The following is a 27,205-nucleotide window of genomic DNA, read 5'->3' as shown; positions in this document are numbered from 1 at the left end:
TCGAAAGGAAATTATTCTTATTATTATTATATATATATAAATATATTCGAAAGGAAATTATTCTTATTATTATTATATATATATAATTATATTCGAAAGGAAATTATTTCGAAAGGAACAAGAGTTTCATGAGCATTTTTTCAATATATATATATATATTTCTAGTATATATATATATATATATATATATATATATATATATATATATATATATATATATATATATATACGAGGTGCCTTCAATAAGTTTCCAGACTCGTATTGGCATTTATTGAGAAAATGCTCATGAAACTCTTGTTCCTTTCGAATATAATTTCCTTTCGAATATAATTTCCTTTCGAAGATAATTTCCTTTCGAAATAATTTCCTTTGGTTTTCAATGTACTAGAGATCCCTAGATGTAAGAGAGTTTTTGGAATTCCCTACCGGGTCCCTACTTCCGCGACTGTACTGACATGCAGAAGTTCAAGTGTAACGTTAACCGACATCTTACTGCCCAACTCCCTACATTGTACCCCAGTAGCTCATGTCCCTGATAGTAGCCCCCTACACCAAAGTGGCAATGTGCCTTGTTTGGGGTGAAAATGTAATAAAAAGTTTGTTTTTTTTAAACATAGTATTCCTTGTTAACTGTCTGTCCAATAGGAACACAGTGTATGTAGATCATACCCGTGTTGTCAAAAAAAAAATCTGGATCATCATAAGTTTCTGTGTGGGTTTGTTCTGTCTGACCTTATGTGGTCTGGGAGAGTCCACATGCTTCCACTGGGAACACTGTTTCTTGATCTCTGGGCCATAGTAGCAGATCTGGCTTTCATCGGTGGTCATCAGAGCATAAGAAACTGCAGGATCTGAATTGATGAACTTGACCATCTGTCATGGCATCTTTTTTTTTTCTGATCTTCTCTGATCAGCCTTGAAACAAACTTCATGCAAATCTTGCGCATCACCAGTTCTTCTCAAATAATAATTATCTGTACAGTTCCCACACTGACATCAAACTGTGCATTTATTGTCTCTATAAACACACGACGATCCTTATCCGTGAAATTCTTTATTTGGCCAATCAACTCTGGTGTTCTGACTTCTTTACTCCTCCCACACCTCTCATCATCCCTCACTTGAATCACTTATGCCACTCCAAAACTGATGTTTTTTTCCATACAAGATGTTTTAAGAGCAGACTAAAGCATTCCATACGTTTCTTTGGCATTTTTTCTAAGTTTGAAACATAATTTTATTGCATATTCTTCTTCTAACGGCCAGATTGCATTTTTGAAATTCACCAGCTGTGACAATCAGTCTTTGATAGGGTTTATTCCGATTCCTGCTGTAGCTGTTCTTTATAACCTGAAATCGTAAAATTTGGTCAGTCATCTCATAAGAAGTGTAGCTATAACATATTGGATTTTCAAAGATATACGACAATTTTAAATGCCTGTACAAAAAAGAAAGTCTGGAAACTTATTGAAGGCACCTCGTATATATTAAATGTAGGTTTACTAATGTTTGGTTCCCTAAAGTTTTTTTCTATATACATTCTGCCGTTTGAAATGCTATCAGGGTAAGATAAATTACTTTTCTGTGATTAAACGCCTTAAAATGGGTACAAACCTATTTTGTGTAATCTGTAGGGTCCGGCGCATTCAAAAAGAATACAGAAAAAATAAAATAAAAGTTGTCGCCTTTTCTCTTTATATGCTTGCAATATTGTCAGTTAATATGCAAATGAAATGCTTCTGGTTTGAAATAAAAAGCCTGATTTTTCAGAGATTGGGTGGATTTTCTATTCGGGTGCTGGAGTAGCAAGTCATGTCAGCAATGCGTTTTGGCAGCAAAGTGTTAAGTTTTGAGTTAGTTTTCGAGTAACGAGTTTTTACAGCAGAGCGTCTAGTTTTCGAGTAACGAGTTTTGACAACAGAGCGTCTAGTTTTCTAGTAACGAGTTTTGACAGCAGAGCGCGTAGTTTTCGCGTAACGAGTTTTGACAGCAGAGCGTCTAGTTTTCAAGTAACGAGTTTTGACAGCAGAGCGTCTAGTTTTCGAGTAACGAGTTTTGACAGCAGAGCGTCTAGTTTTCGAGTAACGAGTTTTGACAGCAGAGCGTCTAGTTTTCGAGTAACGAGTTTTGATAGCAGAGCGTCTAGTTTTCAAGTAACGAGTTTTGACAGCAGAGCGTCTAGTTTTCAAGTAACGAGTTTTGACAGCAGAGCGTCTAGTTTTCGAGTAACGAGTTTTGACAGCAGAGCGTCTAGTTTTCGAGTAACGAGTTTTGACAGCAGAGCGTCGAGCTTTGAGTAGTGAATTTCGACAGCAGTATGCCGAATATTTTTTTTACAAGCGAGTCGCCAATTATCAAGGCCCGAAGGTACAAGGGTTAAAACCCCAGAAATTGTGACCTGGAAGTGTAGAACAGTTAATACTTGATTGTTTTAACCCCACATTAATAATACAAAATATCTGCTAAGATAAGCATTAGTTCTGATATTTAGTTATGTTAGAAAAAACTGTTTTTATTATTCTAATTAACAGTAATTTATAATTAACTGAACAAATGAGCTGTCTCCCTTAGCTATCTCTGTATACCCCCACGCCTCTCACTATATACTGAATAAACTAATTCATGATGTCAGCCAACGGACAACGCACAATGTTCACTATTATCAGTTAAAATACCAAATATTTCTTAGCTTTATACACACACAGTAATGGACTCTGACTATCCGTTGGTTTGATAAGTGTGAAATTGCACTTTATTGCAAAACGGGTAAAATTCACACACGCCTCTGAAAGAATATCTTGCCTTTTGTCGTTTGTAAAACAAACCAAACATGGCAGACAATTGAAATGGGCGTGCCTAACCAAACAACACTTTTTTTTCTTTTCTTTTTATCAATGAATGCATATAAATGACTGATGTAAAAATTGGAATGTGTGTACCGAGAAAGAAATAAAGCTTGTGCTGTTGTCTGGTATTCAAATAAAGCAAACGGGTCATTACAAAATGAGAAACGTAATATGTGTTTGTCAAACAAGTTGTTGAATCTTCTTAATCCCAAATAAAAACTGGTGTGACAAGAATATATATATATATATATATACATATATATATATATACATATATATATATACATATATATATATATATATATATATATATATTCAATTGAATGTGAGTTATGTAATAGTTTTTTTAATAGTCATGCATACCGCCATGGTCCATACACACCTTAGGAAATGCTAATCTCTCTCTCTCTCTCTCTCTCTCTCTCTCTCTATATATATATATATATATATATATATATATATATATATATATATATATATATATATATATATCTTTCTATCTCTCTCTCTCTCTCTCTCTCTATATATATATATATAGAGAGAGAGAGAGAGAGAGACAGACAGACAGACAGACAGAAACAGAGAGAGATTAGCACTTCCTAAGGTGTGTATGAACCATGACTATTAAAAAACGATTACTTAACTCACATTCAATTCAATATATATATATGTGTGTGTGTGTGTGTGTGTGTGTGTGTGTGTGTGTGTGTCTGTGTGTGTGTGTGTCTGTGTGTGTGTGTCTGTGTGTGTGTCTTTTCAATTTATTTATATTTATTTATAAAGTCTTTTTGTCTTTTCCAATGGTTTGAAATCGTCGGATACGTTGCATCTAATTCAGAAGCAAGTTCTCGGACAGTTGTGCGTGGATTGGCTTCAACTAAGGCTCTTAATTGATCGTTGTCAGCATCCGATAGCCGACCACTACGCTCATCATCTTCAAGACTCTCGTCGCCGCCACTAAATTTCTTAAACCATCATTGTGCTGTGCGTTCAGTAGTGGATTCTGCACCAAACGCTTCGTTGATATCGCGAACTGTTTCAGCAGCTTTTCGGTCTAGCTTGAAATGAAATTAGAAAAAATTTTTTTACTAATTAGGGTTAGGGTTAGGGTTAGGGAAGATGGCTTGCATTCAACGTTCTGAAAAGAAGACATACTTGTTTTAAAACGATGGTAAATTTAAACAATCAGATAGAGCGAATAAAATCTTTTTAATCTATAAATATAAAGGCGAAAATGTATGTATGTATGTGTGTTCGCTTTTTCTGTGTGTCTACAAAAGGCTTCTTTCAGAGAAGCGGTCGGTCGGTTCAAAACTTTTTAAAACTTTTTATATCACATATCATCATAATATCTCACAGTTAACAACGAAGCTCGCCTGTCTATTTAATTTGCTCGATTTCGGGAAGATAAGTATTCAATATTTGTCGCTCGCCGCATATGGGTTAGTCTTTTTCCTATAACATCTTGGGGGGAAAAAAGCGTTCAGCAGTAAATGAAATCCCGCAGTCAAACTTGACCTCATTAACTCATTAAAACGGGCACCTACTAAACCCAAGTAATTAAATAAATTCAAACGTGTTTCCGTTAGCATGTCGCGGTGGGGCAATCGTTAACGTCTCACGTTTTTTTCTTTTTTTTTTACATTTTAATTTACAACTTTGCCTCAAGGGCTCGGGTTCGATCCTCATACTTACTTTTTTTAACACCACCACCCCACACACACACACACCTCCAAACACCCGGCCAACGCCAGGTACCCCTCGCTAGTGATATATAAAGTAAAGGTATGATAACGAAAACCTATTTGAAAATACATCATTGGAAATCAAAATTTAAAACTCCGCAAACATTCTTCTCAACCTAATATGTGTGTATACGACATAATCACGTTGACACACCGGTTCCCATTAAATCAGCGAAGTTAAGCAACGTTGGGCCTGGTCATTACTAAAATGGGTGACCAATTTGGGAAGTCCAGGTGCTGTATGTAGGAGGACGTCGACACCTCCCTGCAAAAAGTTGCAAAAACCTAACGTCGTCATCTCCTCTAACGGGGATATACATGCGACTGGGGAACGCTTGTGAATTTCATACTCCCATGAAACTTCCTCCTTCGGGGGAAGCCGGTTAAACCCTGAATAGCGTTGATGCTGACTGCATAAGCACATTAAGAGTTATTTGTTTAATAAATAGCGGTGTCACATAGCGTATAATTTAAATTACCTCCTTTGAAATTTGAGGAGAATTGGTTCCTTCATATTGACCAATCTCGGGCACATATGTTGGGGTTTCTGGTGCATTTCGTCAATTTGTCGGCAGTACTTCTCCGCCGTAATCGTCTCGCCCGGATTCAAGAAGCTGTGATGGGTGAGGCCGACCGCAGACCACCAAACACTTTTTAGTGCAATTTCGACTTCGGGAAATGTTATGAAGTTTCTCCAGAATTCAACCATTGTGCCGAACGTCGCCGGTTGTCGCAGAGGATCCACTTTTCATCACACGTTTCAATCTGCTCGAAAAATGGGTCGTTTTTGTTGCGCAGAAGGAGCGTAGAAGACACCTCAAAACGGCGATTTTTTTTATCATCGTTCAATTCATGCGGCACCCATTTATCCAACTTTTTTCACTTATCTATTTGTTTTAAATGGCAAACGACTGTTGAGTGGTCGACCTCGAGTTCAACAGAAATTTCTCGTGTGGTTTTGCGAGGATCGGCGTCAATTAAGACTTTCAAATGTTCGTTATCAACCACAATCGGGCGGCCGCAACCGTCTTCATCTTCGAGGCTCTCGTCACCACTGCGAAATTTCTTTAACCACCGTTGTGCCACACGTTCGTTAGTGGTTCCTGTGCCAAACGCATCATTGATATCACGAGATGTTTCGGCAGCTTTTCGGTCTAGTTTGAACTGTAACAAGAAAATCGAGCGGATTTGAATCTTGTCCATGCTGTCGAAAAGCCTGCAAAAAAAATGAGTGAAGAAAATATTTTGCATGATACGTAAGTTTTTACTTGAAATTTTGCAGTTGTGCCCAGTCTCTGTCATATTTCTTTTAGTCTGCTTGTCTCTTTTCTGCCCGTTCCATTTTTTTTCGGAAACTACTGGTGGATTTCGTTTAAATTTTGTATGGCCCTTTGTTATAAGGTTCGGCGAACTAAGTATTATGATATGCGTCTGATGAACAGTCAGGGATTAATAGCGATTAGCCACTACAATACCACATTTACTGTAGAAGTTTTCTCGAAAACTGCTGAGCCGATCTGGTTGAAATCTTGTGTGAAACTTTGTTATGATAAGGTGTAGCGAGCAAAGTATTATGGCATTCGTTCAATGCACAGGTAGGAATCAATAGAGATTAATAGGGGTTAGTAGAGGTTAATAGAGATTAGCGTTTAATGCAAAAATGAGGACGAATTGAACCATATTCAAGTATCAATTTGGCATAATTGTAAGTCAACGGGCTATAACTTTTGCTCGTTTTAAATATGCTAAAATTTCTAGTATATATATATATATATATATATATATATATATATATATATATATATATATATATAATGTACACACGCAGATACACACAGACATGCAATTTCACTTTCATATATATATATATATATATATATATATATATATATATATATATATATATATATATATATATATACGTTTTATTTTTATTACCGTATCTTTCTGTTAAGTTACATGATTGTTTCAGCTACCCGGCCATTTTTTTTGGCCGTCTGTAGCTCCCTCAGACTTTTACAGCTGTAAAAGTCTGAGGAAGCTACAGACGGCCAAAAAACGGCCGGGTAGCTGAAACAATAATGTAATTTAACAGAAAGATACGGTAATAAAAAATAAAACGCATATTTGCTCTACAACAGTAATGAGCACTTTCTTCAGTTGTTATTAATTACCATTTCTACTATATATATATATATATATATATATATATATATATATATATATATATAAATATATATATATATTGTGTATTTAAGCAGCATGTTTTCATTCAGAAAAGTAGTGTTAAATAGCACAGAATGTTTTCTTACTTAATAAACTTTCTTTGTAGTTTTTCAACTTTTCTAATTGTCTTTCTTATTTCTCGGTTGAATCTGTGCAAGAAAGTTCCATAGTCGTCTTATCCCACCTGTTTTTTTGTTTTTTGTTTTCTCTTTTGGTTGTTTTTTTGCAAGTACTTTTGACTGAGTTTTCAACAGTTTGGATTATTGTTCATTTAAAATCTTGATGCTTTTTTGTTTACATGGAGGTCACCACTTATCAAGGCACAGAAGCCACTCGGGAATAAGGGTTACTTTGTGTACAGTAATCAATTGGATAGTGTTGCAGTATTCACTAGTATTGGAGATTTGATAAAGTGTCATTACTTAGGGGGCGTTTCATCAGGAATTTGTTTATGTTGGACTTGAAGACATCCATGTTGAAGTCGGGGGGAAACAGGGAAACGGCAGAGAGTTCCATAGGCGTGCAGTTCTAAGAAAGAAGCTTTGTTCATGGAATCTACGTTTTGATTTAGGCACAGATAAAGAGTGGGGAAATTTTTCACAGTGGATTCAGCTAGACGGGTGTTTTTCGTGAAAGATTGGCTAGGGGAGACCAGAGATTGAAGCTCAGACTACCATGGAAATAACGATAAAACAAAGATAGGCTCGCAACGTCTCTTCTATGGGAGAGAGGTTGCAGGGAAGAGAAAAGAGCGTCCCCCCACTAAACCACGAAGTCTATTTTGTACTCTGTCAAGGCAGGATAGGCTGTTTTTAGCAGCTCCTGCCCAGATGTGGCAGCAGTATTCCATCTTTGGACGTACCTGGCTTTTATATAAATAGAGAATTGCATCAGTAGTGAGATATCTTCTAGAGCGGTAGAAGGATCCCACCATCTTTCCAGCGACCTTGGCAACAGACTTGATGTACGTGTTCCATTTCAGATCGGGAGTAAAGATCAAACCCAGAAGCTTGTCAAAACATGGGGCCTCCCCTAGACGAGAGCCATCCATTTCAATTGATGACAGATGGGGATCAGAGCGTTGATGATGTAAAGATAGAAGCTTGGTTTTATATGCATTTTATATGTTTCAGTTAAAATTATATAAGAGCGTATTATTTATATTTTTATTTACAAAAATATTTAGATAAGATAAGTCATCGGTACCGTCGGTTTCAAACTTGATAATAAAGAACCGTTTTAGAAACCCATATCAAACTCTCTTCAGCCGATACTCATCTGTTTTATAACCGGAACAGGAATTATATAGATATATTACAAGATATCGTGATATTCTTGAGTCATTCTCTTTTTCGGGTTGTTCTGGTGGCAGAGGTGTAATATGAATATATTAGACAAACATTGTTATGCGTTTAATTTTTTATGGGTGGTTGTGTTGTTGACGATATCAGCGAGTCGTCGTTGGATTTGGGGATTTCTTTATTTTCTCTGATTCGCTGATATTGTTAACAACTTCGAACACATGCAGAGGGCGCCACCATCCATACAAAAATTAAACGCATTACAATGTTTGTTTAAATGAAAAAAAAATGCTGCCTTAATATACACGATTCAAATTACGTGACCCTGAAACGCAACATGATACCACCTCGAAGCAACTTAATCAAGAGGCAAAATACAATTGCCGAAGAAACAATTAAGAAACACACCCATGAATTTGACAGATTTGAGCGGAAACTCTAAGACCACGTTATCGAAGAAGAAGAAGAAAAGAAAGAAATCTAACAACGACTTCGAACACAGGCAGCGCACCAGCACCACCATCCACAAAATATTAAACGCATAACAGTTTGTTTAAATGAAAAAATGCTGCCTATATATATATATATATATATATATATATATATATATATATATATATATACATATATGAATAAAAAAGAATACGAAAAGTATAAAATAATAATAATGTAACTTAACAGAAAGATATATATATATATATATATATATATATATATATATATATATATATATATATAAAGGAGATTAGAACAATAGTCTAAAGAGCTGAGTGTATTTTAATGTAACAGTGAAATTACTAGTTTAATTAAAATACAGGAAATAGAAAGTGCTCGTTGTAATAAGATACAAAGCTATAGCAAACATCTAAATGACTATTTCAACCACAGTTCCTGATTTCAAAAAAAGAAAAATTAAAAGATTCATCTGCCTTACTTTTAATGCTAGGTTTATTTATGGTGTCTTTTAAATTCAATAAAAACCCTCCAAAATTTGCTGATGAGGAGACCTTGCTTACCAAAAAAACTATATATAATTATTCTACATAACTTGATGTATACCACAATAAAAAGCATTGGTTTCCGAAACGATCGTACAGATAATTGATTTTGTTGTTGTTCCTTCTTATGAAACAGATTTTTAATTTAATTAAAATTTTATTTTTAAATTTTAAATTATAAATCACATCACTTAATATATATATATATATATATATATATATATATATATATATATATATATATATATATATATATGAATAAAAAAGAATACGAAAAGTATAAAAGCTTATAACTTTTCTTTATTCGTTTTCAATTGGTGACGTGCAGGAATACAAAATAATATTGTGAAAAAAAAAATAAAAAAACTTTTTTTATAAGTACATAATTTTCGACCGATCCTTCAGTCTTCCTAGGCAATAATAATAATGTAACTATATGTTACATTATGTTATGTTATGTAATATATGTAACTATAACTATATGTTATAATGTAACTATATGTACTACATTATGTAATATATGTAACTATAACTATATGTTATAATGTAATATATGTAACTATAACTATATGTTATAATGTAACTATAACTATATGTTATAATGTAACTATATGTACTACATTATGTAACTATAACTATATGTTATAATGTAACTATATGTACTACATTATGTAATGTTATGTAATATATGTAACTATAACTATATGTTATAATGTAACTATATGTTACATTATGTAATGTTATGTAATATATATATAGGCAATAATTATAATGTAACTTAACAGAAAGATATATATATATATATATATATATATATATATATATCTTTCTGTTAAGTTACATTATTCTTTCAGCTACACGGCCGTTTTTTGTTTTTTGTTTTTTTTGGCCGTCTATAGCATCCATGCCTGCGCACACGTACCCAATTTTAGCACCTTAAGGAAAAATTGACGTAAGCGGGAGCAACGCGGGTATCTATGCATGCAGGCGCACATATGTGCATGTATTTGCACGCCATGGATGGGATGTATGTGTACATGTGAGCGTTTCTTTAAGTATATATGTGTGTACGTGCGCATGTGTGTGCTCGCGCCCGCGACCGCTAGCTAACCCTCTCCAAACAATTAACAACAAAATAAAAACTAAATAAATAAACCGAATCATAGCCCCCCCCCGCCTCCAAACATAAGCGAACACCCAACAGGTCAAGACATACTTACCAAGAAATCATCTTACCAACGAGACGCCAAAAACTTTAACATTAAGATTCGAATTTTAAAGTAACCCCCCTCCTCCCACCCCCACATATTCCCCTTCCCCCATGTATCCCTATGCCCTCAACCACACCAGAAATAAACTTCCCAGACCTCCCCCACAAGTTCCATAAACTCCAAAACTAAAACATTACCGACATACCAAGTGCCCCCTCCCACCTTCCCCCCTTGTTCCCTTCCTCTCTTTCTTCTGTCATCCTCGCACCCCCCTGACCTCATTCACTCTTTCACTCTTTCATCCCATAATAACGAACATTTCTGTAAAAGTCTGAGGAAGCTACAGACGGCCAAAAAACGGCCGGGTAGCTGAAACAATAATGTAACTTAACAGAAAGATACGGTAATAAAATATAAAACGCGTATTTGCTCTACAACAGTATTGAGCACTTTCTTCAGTTTTTATTAATCACCATTTCCACTAAATATATATATATATATAAGATGCTGCCTATATATATATACATACATACGTATGTACATATATATACACACACACATTATATATATATATATATATATATATATATATATATATATATATATATATATACTAATACATAATTATAATAATACATAATACAATTAAACACATAACAGTGTTTGTTTAAAGGAGAAAATGCTGTCTATCTATCTATCTATCTATCTCTCTCTTTCTCTCTCTCTCTCTCTCTCTCTCTCTCTCTATATATATATATATATATATATATATATATATATATATATATAATGAGGGACGGAGAATAAATGACAAAAAAAAACTATATTCCAAAATTCATGATGTTGACCATCTTATAATTTATTTCTTTAATTCAGTTGACTTATACAATTCCTGGCAGTATCTGTTTCGTAGCGCAAAATCAATTACGTAATTATTATATCAACCAGTGAATTTATTATGCCCTTAACTCATCAGAAGAAATAGCAACAATCAATCCGTCCAAAGGAAATGAAATGTGATTTGACATGATTAAAATCAGAAAATTGGAAAAGAAGCTGCATATATCTTTAATATGTTTCCATTACGCCATTTTGAATTTTATCAAACAAAGTCATTAAACCCAACAATTCGTACTAACAATCTTCATAAATTTATGAATCTTCTACAAAAATGTTCTATATAATAATTAGTAGATTTATTAATTCTAATTTTTGTATAGATACTTATGAAAATAATATCAATAAATTGTAAACTATTATACATGTTTGTATATACGAAACTAAACTAAGCTACAAAAAACACAATTATCAGGAATAACCAATTGATTTGAATTGAAAACCAAACATAATTCAGTTCTGTTGACTATTATAATCAATCTTATTATTATTACAGTTATATTTCTTAGAATCATTCAATTCAAAACCTATACTTAGGTTAGGTTAAGTTAAAAAAATTTAATAGTATGAATGTTCAAAAAAATAAATATAAGAAAAGTTAATATATCGTTAGATTTGATTAAAGGGAGGTAACTTAATCTCACTTTAATTAAATTTGAACTGTTCACAATTACGATAAAAAGGAGTTTTCAGAAATTTTTTAAACTTAACCTAACGTAATTATAAGATGGTCAACGTCATTTTGGAATATAGTTTTTTGTCATTTATTCTCTATATTGCTCTGTAATTACATTGAGTTTCTTAAATAAGGATTGGTATATATTATAAGAAAATATATTTCTACAGAAATATATATATATATATATATATATATAGAGAGAGAGAGAGAGAGAGAGAGAGAGAGAGAGAGAAAGAGAAAGAGAGAGAAAGAAAGAAAGAGAGAGAGAGATACATACATACATACATACATAAATATATAAAATGCTGCTCATATATACATCACTATATGTACATATATATATACACACAGACACACACACATATATATACATATATATATATGTATATATATACTCGTTTTTTTTTTATTATTCAAAAGTAATGGACTAGTGAATTCAACGAGGTTGTTAGATAGTGCTCAATAAAAAGAGCTGATAATACTTGTTTATTGTTATATAAACATGCTCAACAATAAACAAGTATATATATATATATATATATATATATATATATATATATATATATATATATATATATATATATATATATGTTTTTTATTACCTTTTTATCTGTTTCGTTACAAATGTTTCGGATGTTGAACCATGTTTACGATCCAACAGCCTCGTCAGACCTTTTATATATATATATATATATATATATATATATATATATATATATATATTTATATATATATACATATATATATACATATATATATACATATATATATACATATATATATATGTATATATATATATATATATATATATATATATATATTTATATATATATATATACATAATTCCAGCTTAATACTTTTCAGAGGTGAAACAACCAATGAAGTTAAATATTTAAATGCTTATATCAAATAAATACAAATATACATGAATAAATAATATATATATATATATATATATATATATATATATATATAGTAAGTTATGAACATATATGGCAATCAAGCCATATATTCCTCGTTTAATTCTCGTGAGAATTCTTCAGGTTTATGTTAAAGTAAATACTGAAAATTATTTGTGATTAAATGAAGTAGTAAAACATTATATATGCATATATGTGTGTGTGTGTGTGTGTGTGTGTGTGTGTGTGTGTGTGTGTGTGTGTGTGTGTGTGTGTGTGTGTGTGTGTGTATATATATATCTTTATTCGGTTGGCAAAATTTTAGAATAATCAAAAAGAAGTGAACCATAGCGGAAATTCAATCGACTAAAATAAGATGGAAAACGGGGTGAGGAAAAGGGAAAAAAATGTGAAAAGTTACATGTAACAAATGTACAATTCAGTAAAATAAATAAGTCGATTAAAAACAAGATCGTTAAAATACACCCGAAGCGCTTTTCATTCAGACTAACTTTTCAAGGGTATAAGTCTGAAAATTATTTCTTTTTTTTTTAGAATATTTTGTAGTGGAATGGAGTAAGAGCGAAGAGGAGGTTAAAAAAAAAAAAAAAAAAACTGTGACTACCCAAATAATTCTTCTTTTTTTTTTTCTTTTCCTCACCCCGTTTTCCATCTTATTTTAGTCGATTGAATTTCCGCTATGGTTCACTTCTTTTTAATATATATATATATATATCTATATATATATATATATATATATATATATATATATATATATATATATATATATATATATATAGAGAGAGAGAGAGAGAGAGAGAGAGAGAGAGAGAGAGAGATTGAGTCTAAAGATTAATAATTGTAAATTATGAATCAGTTTCAAAAAGATGAACACAAAAAAATCAACGACTTCATTTGATTTTGTCTGTTCATCCTTTTGAAACTGATTCATAATTTACAATTATTAATCTTTAGACTCAATCTCTCTCTCTCTCTCTCTCTCTCTATATATATATATATATATATATATATATATATATATATATATATATATATATATATATATATATTATTAATCATAAAGCTCTAGTATAAATGTACATATTGAGCTTATTATATATCTACAGTACCATGAGCAATGTTCTTTTAAAGTATTAATATATTAAAATAAACTTTGCTTTTTAGACTCCAGGTCTAATACCCTCTATAGTATATATATATATATATATATATATATATATATATATATATATATATATATATATATATATATATATATATATATATATATATATATATATAGTATCAATTCTTATCCTTATCTCAAAATTTTGGCTGGTTAGGATTAGGCTAAAGTTTAGGTTTAGGTCCAACAAAAACCTACCAGCCAGCCATGGTTCTCCCCACAATGTGCTGCTGCCATCGCGCACAAAAATCACTTTTTCCATAGCTACCAACGTAATAGATGCACTGAGTCTAAAGCTGCTTTCAGGAACGCCAACAACCACTGTAAAAGAGTAATAAAAAATGCAAGAGAGCTATATGCCCAGTCTGTTAAATCCAAAGTAGCTGATCAGCGGCTTGGTTCCCACCAGTTTTGGCAAATAACAAATAGGATCCTGAACAGAAGTGTGCGTTCTATCCCAACCATTATCAACGGACCAGAGGTCATCTCGTCAGCTTCAGACAAGGCTAAACTATTTGCCAAGAACTTTTGCAGCTAATTCTACCCTATGCGACAAAGGCCATCAATTCCCCATATTTCCTCCTATAACACAGAATACGCTAGGTAACATACAAATATCTGTGCATGAGGTCGCCAAGCTAATCAAGAACCTTGATTCCAGTAAAGCAACTGGCCCTGACGGCATCCCAATTATAGTGTTAAAAAAGCTTTAACCAGAACTTGCTCCCATACTTACGAAACTGTTTAAACTTGCCTTAAGGAGAAGTGCTTTCCAACACCCTGGAAAACCTCATAAGTATGGCCTGTATATAAGAACTCAGGTGATAAGTCATCTCCCTCTCAGTACAGACCAATAAGTCTCCTGTGTGTCATGAGTAAGTTGCTGGAATCCATATTAAATAGAGAAATAGTCAACCACCTCAGCAGAAATAACCTTCTTAGTGACACGCAATATGGTTTCTGTTCTGCAAGATCTATCGCAGATATGCTAACGGTTATATCTCATAGGATTAGTGAATCTCTTGACAAAGGCTTCCTTTCCAGGGTAATTGCTTTTGACATATCAAAGGCCTTCGACAAGGTATGGCATAAAGGCCTACTTCACAAGATCTCCAGCTACGGTATAATTGGAAATATTCTCTCTATCATTAAATCATTTCTCTCTGATAGGCTCATAAGAGTAGTGGTAGATGAACAAAAATCAGAGGCCTGCAGTATTAATGCTGGAGTCCCTCAAGAGTCCATCCTGGGCCCAACTCTCTTCCTGATCTACATCAATGATCTCCCTAAACACATACTTAAATCATTCGTTGACATCTATGCTGATGACACGACCATCTACAGCAACACATCAAAGGCTGTAAATGACAAAGTTCTCTCTGATTCTCTCCCCTCTGATCTCAAACGAGTGGTTCAGTGGGGGAAGACGTGGCTGGTTACCTTTAATGCATCTAAAACCAAACTCCTATATTTACATCATCAACGCTCTGATCCCCATCTGGCATCAATTAAAATGGATGGCTGTCATCTAGGAGAGGCCCCATGTTTTGACAAGCTTCTGGGCTTGACCTTCACTCCTGATCTGAAATGGAACATGTACATCAAGTCTGTTGCCAAGGTCGCTGGAAAGATGGTGGGATCCTTCTACCGCTCCAGAAGATATCTCACTACTGATGCAATTCTCTATCTATATAAAAGCCAAGTACATCCAAGGATGGAATACTGCTGCCATATCTGGGCAGGAACTGCTAAAAACAGCCTAACCTGCTTTGACATAGTACAAAATAGACTTCGTGACTTAGTGGGGGATGCCCTTTTCTTTTCCCTGGAACCTCTCTCCCACAGAAGAGACGTTGCAAGCCTATCTTTGTTTTATCGTTATTTCCATGGCAGGTGCTCCTCTGAACTCCAATCTCTGGTCCCCCCTCGCCAATTTTTTACGAAAAACACCCGTCTAGCTGAATCCACTGTCAAAAACTTTCCCCACTCTTTATCTATGCCTAAATCAAAACGTAGATTCCATGAACAAAGCTTCTTTCTTAGAACTGCACGCCTGTGGAACTCTGTTCTGTCTGCTTGCTTCCCTCCTGACTAGAACTTGGACGTCTTCAAGTCCAACATAAACAAATTCCTGATGAACCGCCCCTTTGTAGACATTTTAAATATCCACACTAACGTACTGTACTTACAATAACCCTTATCCCTGAGTGGCTTCCGGGCCTTGATAAGTGGTGACCACCTTGTAAAAAAAAAAAAATTGTTTAGAAAGAAACATAAAAACATAAGCTCTTTTGGCGAGCGATGTAATTTTTCTTCGTGGGCGATCTGATATTTAAAGAAAACCCAGGCGTTTCATTTTTTTTTTTTTTTTCTCATTTTTTTCATCTCTTTGCAGGTACAGTTTGGGAGAAATGATGGAAAATGTGGCCTCTGTGGCGATCCGTATGATGGGAAGCGGGATGGTGAGGCTGGTGGACCCTTCGCCCGAGGCATCATCACGAGGACCTACAAAGTAGGAAGTATTCTCAATGTCCTTGTGCAGATTACGGCAAACCACAAGGGATACTTCGAGTTTCACCTCTGCCCCCAAAACAACCCGAACAAAAGAATGACTCAAGAATGCCTCGATAGGTAAATAGTTGTTTATATACGAGGCGTGTTCCAAAAGTAATTACTCCAATTTTTTATTCCGCCCGAATGGATCAGAGAGGAAATGCAAATTGCATTGTTATTATGACTAAATATATGCATTCCTGATCTGAAATTTCATCTCTCTGTTTCAGATATTAGCGGTGCGAGGATATAAGAAAGCAAACCTGTCATGTGTTATGAGCTAAAGTTGTGACTATGTAGAAAAATGCATTCTGTAGCACAAAAGGTCGCTTGTTTCAATAGTACCAATACCGTCTTTGTAGCTCTTCAATTTTTTGTGTTATAAAAATAAGAGTCTTAACACCGGGAACAATTCTTATATATATATATATATATATATATATATATATATATATATTATCATTATTATTATTATTATTATTAAATATATTTTATCCAAAAAATTTAATCTATTAAAATATATCAACAATTGGTAATGTACATATACCAATAAAAATTAAGTCAAAGTAAATTGACTCAAATATTAAACTTCATGTTTTCTGTAATCGAGAATTCGTATAAAGTTTTCAAAACCAAAACAACAAAAAATGAGCATTCTGTTATGTATTTTTTAGGAATGTTACAATTGTTTCGACATCATTGGGACAATTTCGAACTTTATTTTATTCAAAAATATTCCAGAATAGCATCTCATCAGGCTTTTTGAAAAAAAAAATATTTTTAAATAACGTAAAGTTTTGAAATTGTCCGAATGGTGTCGAAACAATTGGAACATTTATGAAAAATACACAACAAAATACTGAAAAAATGTTTGTTGTCTTGGTTTTGAAAACTATATATATATATATATATATATATATATATATATATATATATATACAGGGTGAACAGAAAGTCCTTGGACCATTTTTAGTTTTAAAATTAAATATTGTTAAAATCACTTTTTCTCTTTTCGAATAAAGTAAGTATTTAGTCTAACTATTGATCTAATTATTTTCAACAAAAATATTAAAATAATTTTGTTTAAACTTTCAGAAACATGAGCAAACGAGAGACCATAATTCAGCTTCATTGCGCGGGAAGGACAAATTCAGAGATTATTAAGCTCTTGAAAGTGGCTAAATCCACCGTGTACCATGTTGTGAACAGATTTAAGGAACTTGGTACATCTGAAGACCGTCCTAGGAGTGGAAGACCTCGCACTGCTTGAACAAAGAAGGTGATTAAAGCTGTCCGAGAGAGAGTAAGGAGGAACCCGAAGAGATCTGCAAGACAAATGGCTAAAGACATGAATGTGAGCGTGACCTCGATGAGAACCATCGTAAAAAACGATCTCCAGTTGTCCCCATACAAGATGAGAAAGAGACAGTACCTCACACCTGCCCAAAAGCACAAGAGACTTGAAAGAGCAAAGCTTCTTCTTGGAGAACTGAAGGCTGGCACGGCAGAGCGAGCGATTGTTTTTTCTGATAAAAAACTCTTCACAATTGAAGCGACTGTTAACAATCAGAACGACAGAGTTTACGCAAAATCTTCAGCAGACATTGATGACTCCGTGAGAATAGTTTCCGCCGACAAAAGCCGTCTTCCCTCATGGTGTGGGCTGCAGTCTCCAAATCTTGGAAGTCGCCTCTGATTTTCGTGGAGCAGGGGATTAAGATCAACACAGATCGCAACATTAACGATATTTTGGTTCCAGCATTTGAAGAGATGAAGAAACACTTCAAAGATCAGCCTTTCACCTTCCAACAAGATGGAGCACCATCCCACACCTCCAGAAAAATTCAGGACTGGTGCCAACGTCATTTTCCAAGATTCTGGAGTAAGGAGATGTGGCCTCCTGCATCGCCTGATTTGAATCCCATGGATTTTTCGGTGTGGTCTTTGTTGGAGGCAAAGGTCTGTTCTGTTGCTCATCCAAGTGTTGATGCTTTGAAGACATCTCTTCTGAGTGAATGGGCTAAAATACCTCAGGAAACGTTGCGTGGCTCGGTTGGTAACTTCAGACAGAGAATTGAACGTCTAATCGAAAGGAAGGGACATCACATTGAAAATAAATAATTTGAATTTATTCTTGGATTCCTAACTTATAATTTTCATTCATGTTTAATTTATATTTTTGTAATTTTCTATTAATAAACCACTTTTGAATTGGTCCAAGGACTTTCTGTTCACCCTGTATATATATATATACAGTGATTTGATTGTTTATTAATCTTATAAAACTCTGGCGTTTATAAAATAGTGCTCAGTAATAAGCAGAACTGTATTATAGTATAACTTTATTCATAAGAGCATTCTTGGCTACATATGTGCACACATGTTCTAATTGCGATCTTGTACTAAATCTAGCTTCCTCAGGCCTTCAGTGTCCAGTGAACCTAAAGTGGACACAAAAATTATTTCTATACTCGCCTTAATTTCAGTTGATACTCAAGGCCTGAGGAAGCTGGAGTTACGACTGTAAATTATACTTTACAATAAACAACATAGTTCGACAGGATACTCAAATAAGAAATATTAAGATTTCCTTAATCAGGAGTTTCCAAGAATGTGTTCTTTTCATCATGAATATCATAGTGTAGCTATGATTTTGTTGGTACTGGCAAAAATTGAAACTGCATTATATGAAAACTAGTGATAAATGCAAAAACGGTTTTAGTGCAAAGAGTTCATGAACTGGGGAAAAGAAATGAAATCTTAAAAAACTGAAATAAAAATTAAAAATTTTAAATCCAGATTAAAGAATATGAAGTGGCGTTAAAGGATTACAAAAAAATCAGAACGCCAAAATAAAGTAACAACATGTATTGCAAAGCATACAGTAGGTGGGTTGTAACCGACGAACAACCTAGGTTAGTCCACGGGATATCGACCAACACCTTATGGTTTAATCTTCTGGTATTTATTGAGAAGAGAAGAAAAAAATTCAATTTTGCAATTCAAACTTTTATGTCTACACACCCATTTGGTTTTCGCGAGTTCCTTTTTTCCTTTCATCAGTGGTTTCACAACACTTGCTTGGTTTAATTCAGCTTTCTGGGTGGTATTTTAAATTCGAGTGCCTCTGTAAGTTCAAAATCCGACATCACCACTGTTATAGCCATGTTACAAAAAAAAACAGAACACCAAAATAAAGTAACAACATGTATTGTAAAGCATACAGCAGGTGTTTTTTTTTCGTCATAGCCGACGAATGACCTAGGTTGGTTCACCGAATAACGACCGACACTTTACGGCTTAGGCTTCAGGTATTTATTGACATTGGAATAGTCTATTAGTAGGTAACATAGGTTATCTTCATCACAACAAATGGTTATCTATTTGCTAGGTGAAATTTTCTCATAAGAAGTCGAGTTTATAATGTTGACAAATAGATCCAAATTAAAAATCCAAAATGTGTGTAATCTAAGTTGTAGAAACATCCCGCTTGCCAGCAGTTGAGGAAGAAAGATTATTTCAAATCATTAACTTTTTTTTTTTTTTTTCACTTAAGGATAGCGGAACTGTCGTAATGAAATGTTTCATGACCGGCTATAAAAAATTTAGTAGTGATGGAAAAAAACTTTAAAGTATAAGTGTAGTCTAAAATTGTGTTCTTTTATATATATATATATATATATATATATTGTATTTCTTTTAGTCTGTATATCTGTCCAACTTTTTCATAGAAACTTATGGGCCGATCTGGCTGAAATTTTGTATAAACCTTTGCTATAAGGTGCAGCGAACTTGGTATCCTTTCGATGCACAGTTAGGTATTAATAAGGATTATTATGGATTAGTCACCACAAGAAGTTTTCTCGGCAACAAGGTGCAGAGAAATAACGATTATTATAACGGTCGTTACACAGTTAGTTAAGGATTAATAGGGATTAATAGGAATTTGTATTTGATCCAACCGATGAGTTAGATTAGCATAGCCACAATGAGTGTCAAACTGTTGAAACGAATGTGGGAATAAAGAAAGGCTATGTCATTACCTTTAAAAACACTAAAACGCAAGAAGCATAAACCATGGATTCTTTGGAAAATTCTTTGTGAAAGCAAACTGAGTAATACTGCATGGGGGGGGTATTATCAAGAGACTATGCCTGAGGCGGCTAAAAATAACGTAATCATGTCAAGTACATCTCCAGAAGAATTTTAAAAGAGAGCTTCCTCTTGATGTCTGTCAAAACCCGAAGTGTTTTTACACTCACGAGCAAAGTAATAAAAACATTGTACAACCAAATCGTAACTAAAGTGTGGAACGATAAAATTGTCACCCTAGAAAAGACGGCATGATTCCATTTCCGTTTGGTGAAAACCGGGGGGGGGTCTGTTTGTTTGTTTTGTTTTTTTTGTTGTTTTTTTTACGTCTTTTTTTTTTGTTGCAGACCATCTACTAGTTGACCAGTTGTGTATAAATCCCAACAGCGATATTAGCCTTCTATCATGTCTGAAAGTAACAATGTTTAACGAGCGAGATTGGAGATGCGCCGCTGTCACCCCCTTCAGCCGGTCGGTTGAGACGATCGTCGACCTCAGAACTCTTCCACTCCAATTACGGCAGCCTGAAAACGACCCGACTCTGGCGGTTTGCAGCTCACTATTTTCGTCCTTCCAGTGACCACTGCCGGTGATAATTCTTAGCCGTTTTAATGTTGCTGATATGGGGTAGTGACAGAATTATCAATTGATCGTCTAAATTTATACCCTGGACCTGTCGTTGTGTACTCGCTTACCGGCGAACATCGCCGATAAGAGAGCCGTGGATTTTAGTGTGGTGAAAAAGGAAATAAAAACGATTCCACACACGAATAAACAATTAATCTGGGTTTATTCACAATAATAATGGTCTAATAATATTTCAGAGTTTGAAGGAAGTTGGCTGTAGCTATTTTAAAACGGTAGCTTGTGACTCGAGTTCAGATAAGTTTTTCGGCCATTGGAGATACGTGTTTTAAGTCAAAAGCCATCTCTGCCCGACTTTAACACCATCTGAATTCGCCAAAATCGAATTCTCTCTTTTTCTCTCTTCTCCCCTCCTCTCTTCTCCTTCTGTTCTCTTCTCCTTCTCTCTTCTCCTCTCTTCTCCTTCTCTCTTCTCCTCTCTTCTCCTTCTGTTCTTTTCTCTGTGTTCGAGGAATATATACATATCCATCAATGCCCTTTAAACATCACGAGTTTGTATTTGTTTACAACAAGAAAACTTGCCTGTCATCAGCTTTCAAACCTTGTTTTCTAAAATAAACAACCGCCTGTCATTTCATCTCGAATTCTGTGTTTCAAAATAAACAGCCAGCTCACTCCAAACTCTGACCGTTACAACAATAAGTATCTCTTGACATACTTTTTCCTTTGTCTGTTCTAACCAAAGAGTCATTTGATCGTCCTATTTTTTCGTTCTTTTGGCTCTTTTTCTATAACGGCATATCAACCCCATAACTTGGTTACACCGCTATACAACTCATGCTCTCTACAGATCAAAGTTATGACAACAGGGCCATTGCCAGCACCCAAAATAAATTAAATATTGATGTGGTTCTTGGCAATCGTCACCAAAAATGGCTTCTACTAAGGCCAAAAACCGCGGCACATATTTTCTATTCTTTCGTGCTGTTTACCGCAGAATCTAAATATTTACATAGATATCTCCTTTTGCCATCTCAGGCTGATTCAATTATAAAGTTGCAAATTTTTGTCAGTTAAATGCCATTTAATCAGCACTTGTTTTGCTTTTGTTTCTCTTTCTGGTAGGTACCCTCTGCAATTATTGAACGGAGAGACAAAGTACTTCTTGAAGAACTACGAGAACCATAGTAATTTCACCTTGTCGTTGCGGTTACCGTCTCGACTCACCTGCTCACAATGTGTGCTTCAATGGAGATATACAGCCGGTAAGCACTACTTCATCATGTTATATGGAGATTATAATTGTGGAACGCCAATACACCTGTGTATTGCCGCTCCTATTGTATTTTGCAAAGTGCCAAGAAACAGCGCTGACAATTAATATGCATGTCATTAAATTAACGAATAAAAAAAGATGGATGGAAACATGAATGTTATGAATGGGTCACCAATTAGCAAGTGCAAAATCAACAACGTGACTTTTTAAATAAAAGCAAGAAAACATGAATTAACAAACAAATATATTTATATCGACAATTTTACAGAAATGTAAAACATATTTGGGGAGACTAAAGTTTGTTGAGAATTTTAAAGTTCTTGAATAAGAAGTAGATAAAAGTAGCAGAAAGTCTGTTGTAAAATTTTGTTGCGGTATGCGTGCATGCATGTGTGTGTATTTGCGTGTGTGTGAGCATACGCGTGTGTGTTTGTGCGTGTGTTTGTGTGTGTGCATGCATGTGTGTATGTTTGTGTGTGTGTGCGTCGTTGATCTTGTCCACCTGGAATTCGTCTTGTTCTTGGGGGGGGGGGCTGGAACCTGTCTGGACGAATATTCATTCACTTAAAAAAAACGCTGTTTGGTTTTATATAGTTTTTTATTCACTTTCCAGGTGTCAATCGCAGAAGAATGGAAAGTGAATATCTTTGCTTGCGTGGTTACTTCTAGGTCTCCATTCTAAGACATGTAAGCCTCCTTCCCAGTGAAGGGGGAAGACGATCTGTTAAACTGTCCGCTGTGCTCAACGTCCAAATTCCAACTCCCATTATTCTTCTCAGCTAACTAGAATAACGTAACATAATGTCTGTGTGTGCGTGTGTGTGTGTGTGTGTGTGTGTGTGATACATGTATTTTCCATAACTTATTTTCCTGTGTTGTTGATCTTGGTCCACCTGGAATCCATCTTGTTCTTGGAGGGGAGGCTGGAACCGGTTTGGACGAATATTCAATCACTTCCAAGAACGCTGTTTGGCTTTATAGTTTTTATTCACTGTCCAGGTGTCGATCGCAGAAGAATGGAAAGTGAATATCTTTGCTTGCGTGGTTAATTCTAGGTCTCTATTTTCCTCTATTTTCACACACGTCAACTCCCTCTCCAGTGAAGGGGGGAACGACCTGTTAAACTGTCCGCTCTGCTCAACGTCCAAACTCCAACTCTCAATGATCTCCAGCTAACCTGATCTACGTAACATACACGTAGATCCGATCAGCTGACCAGCTCTTCCGGTAAACTTGTCTACGATATGATTTACCATATTTTGATAGTCTTTCAACATTTTTCACATTCATCGCCAATCCATCTCTCCAGTTAGATAGATAGATAAATAGATAGATCGACACTTTCGTGTGTTCGATCTACTACATAATACATCTAAAATTTCAAGTGTTTAGACCCATAATTGGCGGAGGAGTTTGGTAGAGTTTTCAAAGGTCAAATCGTTGAACTTTGACCCCTTAACAGCCAAATTTCTGGCCGAAAACCACTTAAAAAGATTTTCCCAAGTCTCAATACCCCTTATATCAAATCTCGAGTCTGTAGACTGAAAATTGACAATGTAGTTTGGTAGAGAAATGTACGCATACACACAGAGAAACAATTTCACTTTTATAGATATATAGATAATCACAAATCGACATTTCTGGAATTGTAAACATTAAGATATTACAACTGTTGTTGTTTTTTTTCAAATTTGCATTGTGCAATTCATAACTTCTGACCTTTGAACGTAAATGGTTCTTTGTTTGCATTTAATTACAATTTCAGTCACTTTTATGGGACGCAAAAGTGTACATTAACTCCATCTGGAAAGTGCGTGTGCGCACACTCCTGTTTTCAAATATGCCACACATTTTTATATCCAACTTTATTCCCAATTTCGATCCCGATTAATCGTCCCAACACTAATGCTTATAACTAAAAATTAACTAAAATCATTCGTTTTATTTTCTCGTCAGGAAACACTTACAACTGCGATCCTCAACTTAACAAATGCTGCACGGGTTGCGGTAACCAAGAACAGTTCTACGCATGCGCCGACATAGCCATAACGAAAGAGGACGGCAGTTCCTTTGAACCGGATTTCGTTCCTGAGCCGACACATAGCAAACTATCGACACCTCGCACTCAAATACGGGACAACCTGAAACTGCCAACCAAACGGAGTTATCCCTCAAGACATAACGAACGATGCCGGGCTCGTCCGGATTTGAAGCCATTCGAACCGTTCAACCATTGGTGCAAAGTGATGTGTGAGGTGGAAGCTTTTTAAGTAATAAATATGACCACTGCATATGTTTTCTTTGTTTTTTCTTTAACCAAATTACTCTCTCTCTATATATATATATATATATATATATAATATATCGCATGATATATATCGCATAATGACCACTGCAATCATACGTTTTCTTTCTTTTTTCTTTAATCAAATTATGAACTATCTCTCTTTCTCTCTCTCTCTCTCTCTCTATATATATATATATCGCATAATATATATCGCATAATCGCGTTGACACACCAGTTCTCGTCAGATCACCAAAGTTAAGCAACGTTGAGCCTGGTTAGTATCAGATGGGGGACCATTTGGGAATACTAGGCGCTGTATGTGCTCTCTGCTTATATCGGCATTAGTTTTTTTTTGGTTTTTTTTTACATGGAGTTCACCACTTATCAAGGCCCAATGGGCACTCAGGGGTTATTGTGTGTGCAGTAATCAATGGGATAGTGTAGCAATAGTATTGGAGAATTGATAAGGTGTCATTACTTAGAGGGGCGGTTCATCAGGAATTTGTTTGTGTTGGACTTGAAGACATCCAGGTTGAAGTCGGGAGGGAACCAGTCGTCCTGTAGATATGCTTCACTTGCCACTGGTATTTAACAATGTGGTAGGAGATTGCGCACCTCCTGCTACAAAAATATTCACGTGCAGTCACCCATTTGTGGGTATCCATAGTCTGTCAAAGACTCAAGAAGCCTGTTTGTGTGTATCTGCCTCACTTTTAATGCTAGGTTTATTTATGGTGTCTTTTAAATTTAATAAAAACCCTTCAAAATTTGCTGACGAGGAGACCTTGCTTATTAAAAAACTATATGTAATTATTGTACGTAACTTGATGTCTACCACAATAAAAAGCATTGTTTTCCGAAACGATCGTACAGATAATTGATTTTGTTGTTGTTCCTTCTTATGAAACGGATTTTTAATTTAATTATAATTTGATTTTCAAATTTTAAATTATCAATCACATTACTTAATATGTATATATATATATATATATATATATATATATATATATATATATATATATATATATATATATACATATATATATATATATATATACTAGCATGGGTGCCCGGCGTTGCCCGGGTGTTTGGAGGTGTATGCTGAGCAAAAAAAAGGGGGTAATTTTTTAAACTTTGACCCCTATTATGACCCCTGAAAATTTATTGTTTTGGCCTCAAATCAAGTTATTAAGTTAGATCCATGTCCACAGAAGCTATATCTAAAATTTCAAGTGTGGAGACCCAAAATTGTCGGAGAAGTTTGGTAGAGTTCTCAAAGCTCAAATCGTTGAACTTTGACCCCTTAATCGCCAAATTTCTGGCTAAAAACGGATCACATAGATTTTTCCAAATCTCAGTACCCTGTATATCAAATTTCGAGTCTGTAGACTAAAAATTGACAGAGTTATTTCGTAGGGAAATGTACACAGACACACACACACTTTGACTTTTATAGATATATAGATTTAAAATTTGAGTCTGACAGAATGACAAAATTATATTGCAAACCGATATATTAAACAAACGAACTTCAAAGAGACAAATGAACACATAAGTAAAAAAAAATTGTATTAGAAAACATTTCTTGATTATTCCACGTCTTTTTTTTTACAGACCTGACGACTGAGGTTCGCTCTTAATAAAAATTGTTTTTTATAGTCTTAATTTTGACTTCCCTTTTCATAAAAAACTAAAAAAAAATCAAGAAAGAAAAGAAATTTAATTTTATTCTTTTTTCATTAATTTCTTTCTGTGCAAAGCAATTCTTTCAAACTTACTCTGTTTCCAAAATGTTTTTATTTTATTCCCCTCCCCCTTCATTCATTTTCCTCCGCATCCTGGCAAGTAGTAAAATAAACCATTTATTATATTTATTCATGGATTTATTTACTAATCATTTCTTTTGTATCGGTAAATGAATTCCATTTAAAAAAAAACTGTAAAAGTCACGTTAAAGGTGATTAAGTTGGAAAGTAAGTAAAAATTTACCCTTTTTACTTTTATACGATTTCTGATCACTTTGAAAAAGGTGTGTGTGTGTTTTAAAAATGTTTTTTAACTGCTATAATCTCATTTATATATATATATATATATATATATATATATATATATATATATATATATATATATATATATATATATATATATAACAACGTGAGTATTCATATCGTGGGTTTGTATTACTGTACACATAGATTCGAAAAAATAGTCAAAAACAAATATATAAATAAATGTTATCAAAGGCAAGATAAGTTACTTTTCTACCTAACTGGATATATTTTTTGTGTTTTTATTCAATGTAATATATTTATTCAGCTCGAAAAACATACAGTGTTTACCGATGTGTTGGAAAATTCAAGATGGCGTCTCACACCCTCTTTAACACCGTAAGTTTGGGAAAGGGTGTTATAAATAAAAAACTAT

The 27,205-nt window shown here is 34.2% G+C and overlaps 1 protein-coding gene across 1 annotated transcript in view; it reads left to right on the top strand.

Annotated features, from left to right (window-relative positions):
* The window catches only part of LOC145267155 (uncharacterized), a 49,008-nt gene extending 24,244 nt beyond the window's left edge, over positions 1-24,764 (top strand). Inside the window, exons 3-6 of the mRNA XM_080123202.1 lie at positions 16,384-16,619; positions 20,759-20,787; positions 22,292-22,483; positions 24,451-24,764. Coding sequence (XP_079979328.1) covers positions 16,384-16,619; positions 20,759-20,787; positions 22,292-22,483; positions 24,451-24,764 — 771 coding nt within the window. The remainder of the gene's footprint in view (positions 1-16,383; positions 16,620-20,758; positions 20,788-22,291; positions 22,484-24,450) is intronic.
* The last annotated feature ends 2,441 nt before the right edge of the window (positions 24,765-27,205 follow it).

The sequence above is a fragment of the Euprymna scolopes genome, chromosome 42 (assembly GCF_053919585.1).
Source record: "Euprymna scolopes isolate OS-2025 chromosome 42, ASM5391958v1, whole genome shotgun sequence".
NCBI lineage: Eukaryota > Metazoa > Mollusca > Cephalopoda > Sepiida > Sepiolidae > Euprymna > Euprymna scolopes.
This window is presented reverse-complemented; position numbering and strand designations above follow the sequence as displayed.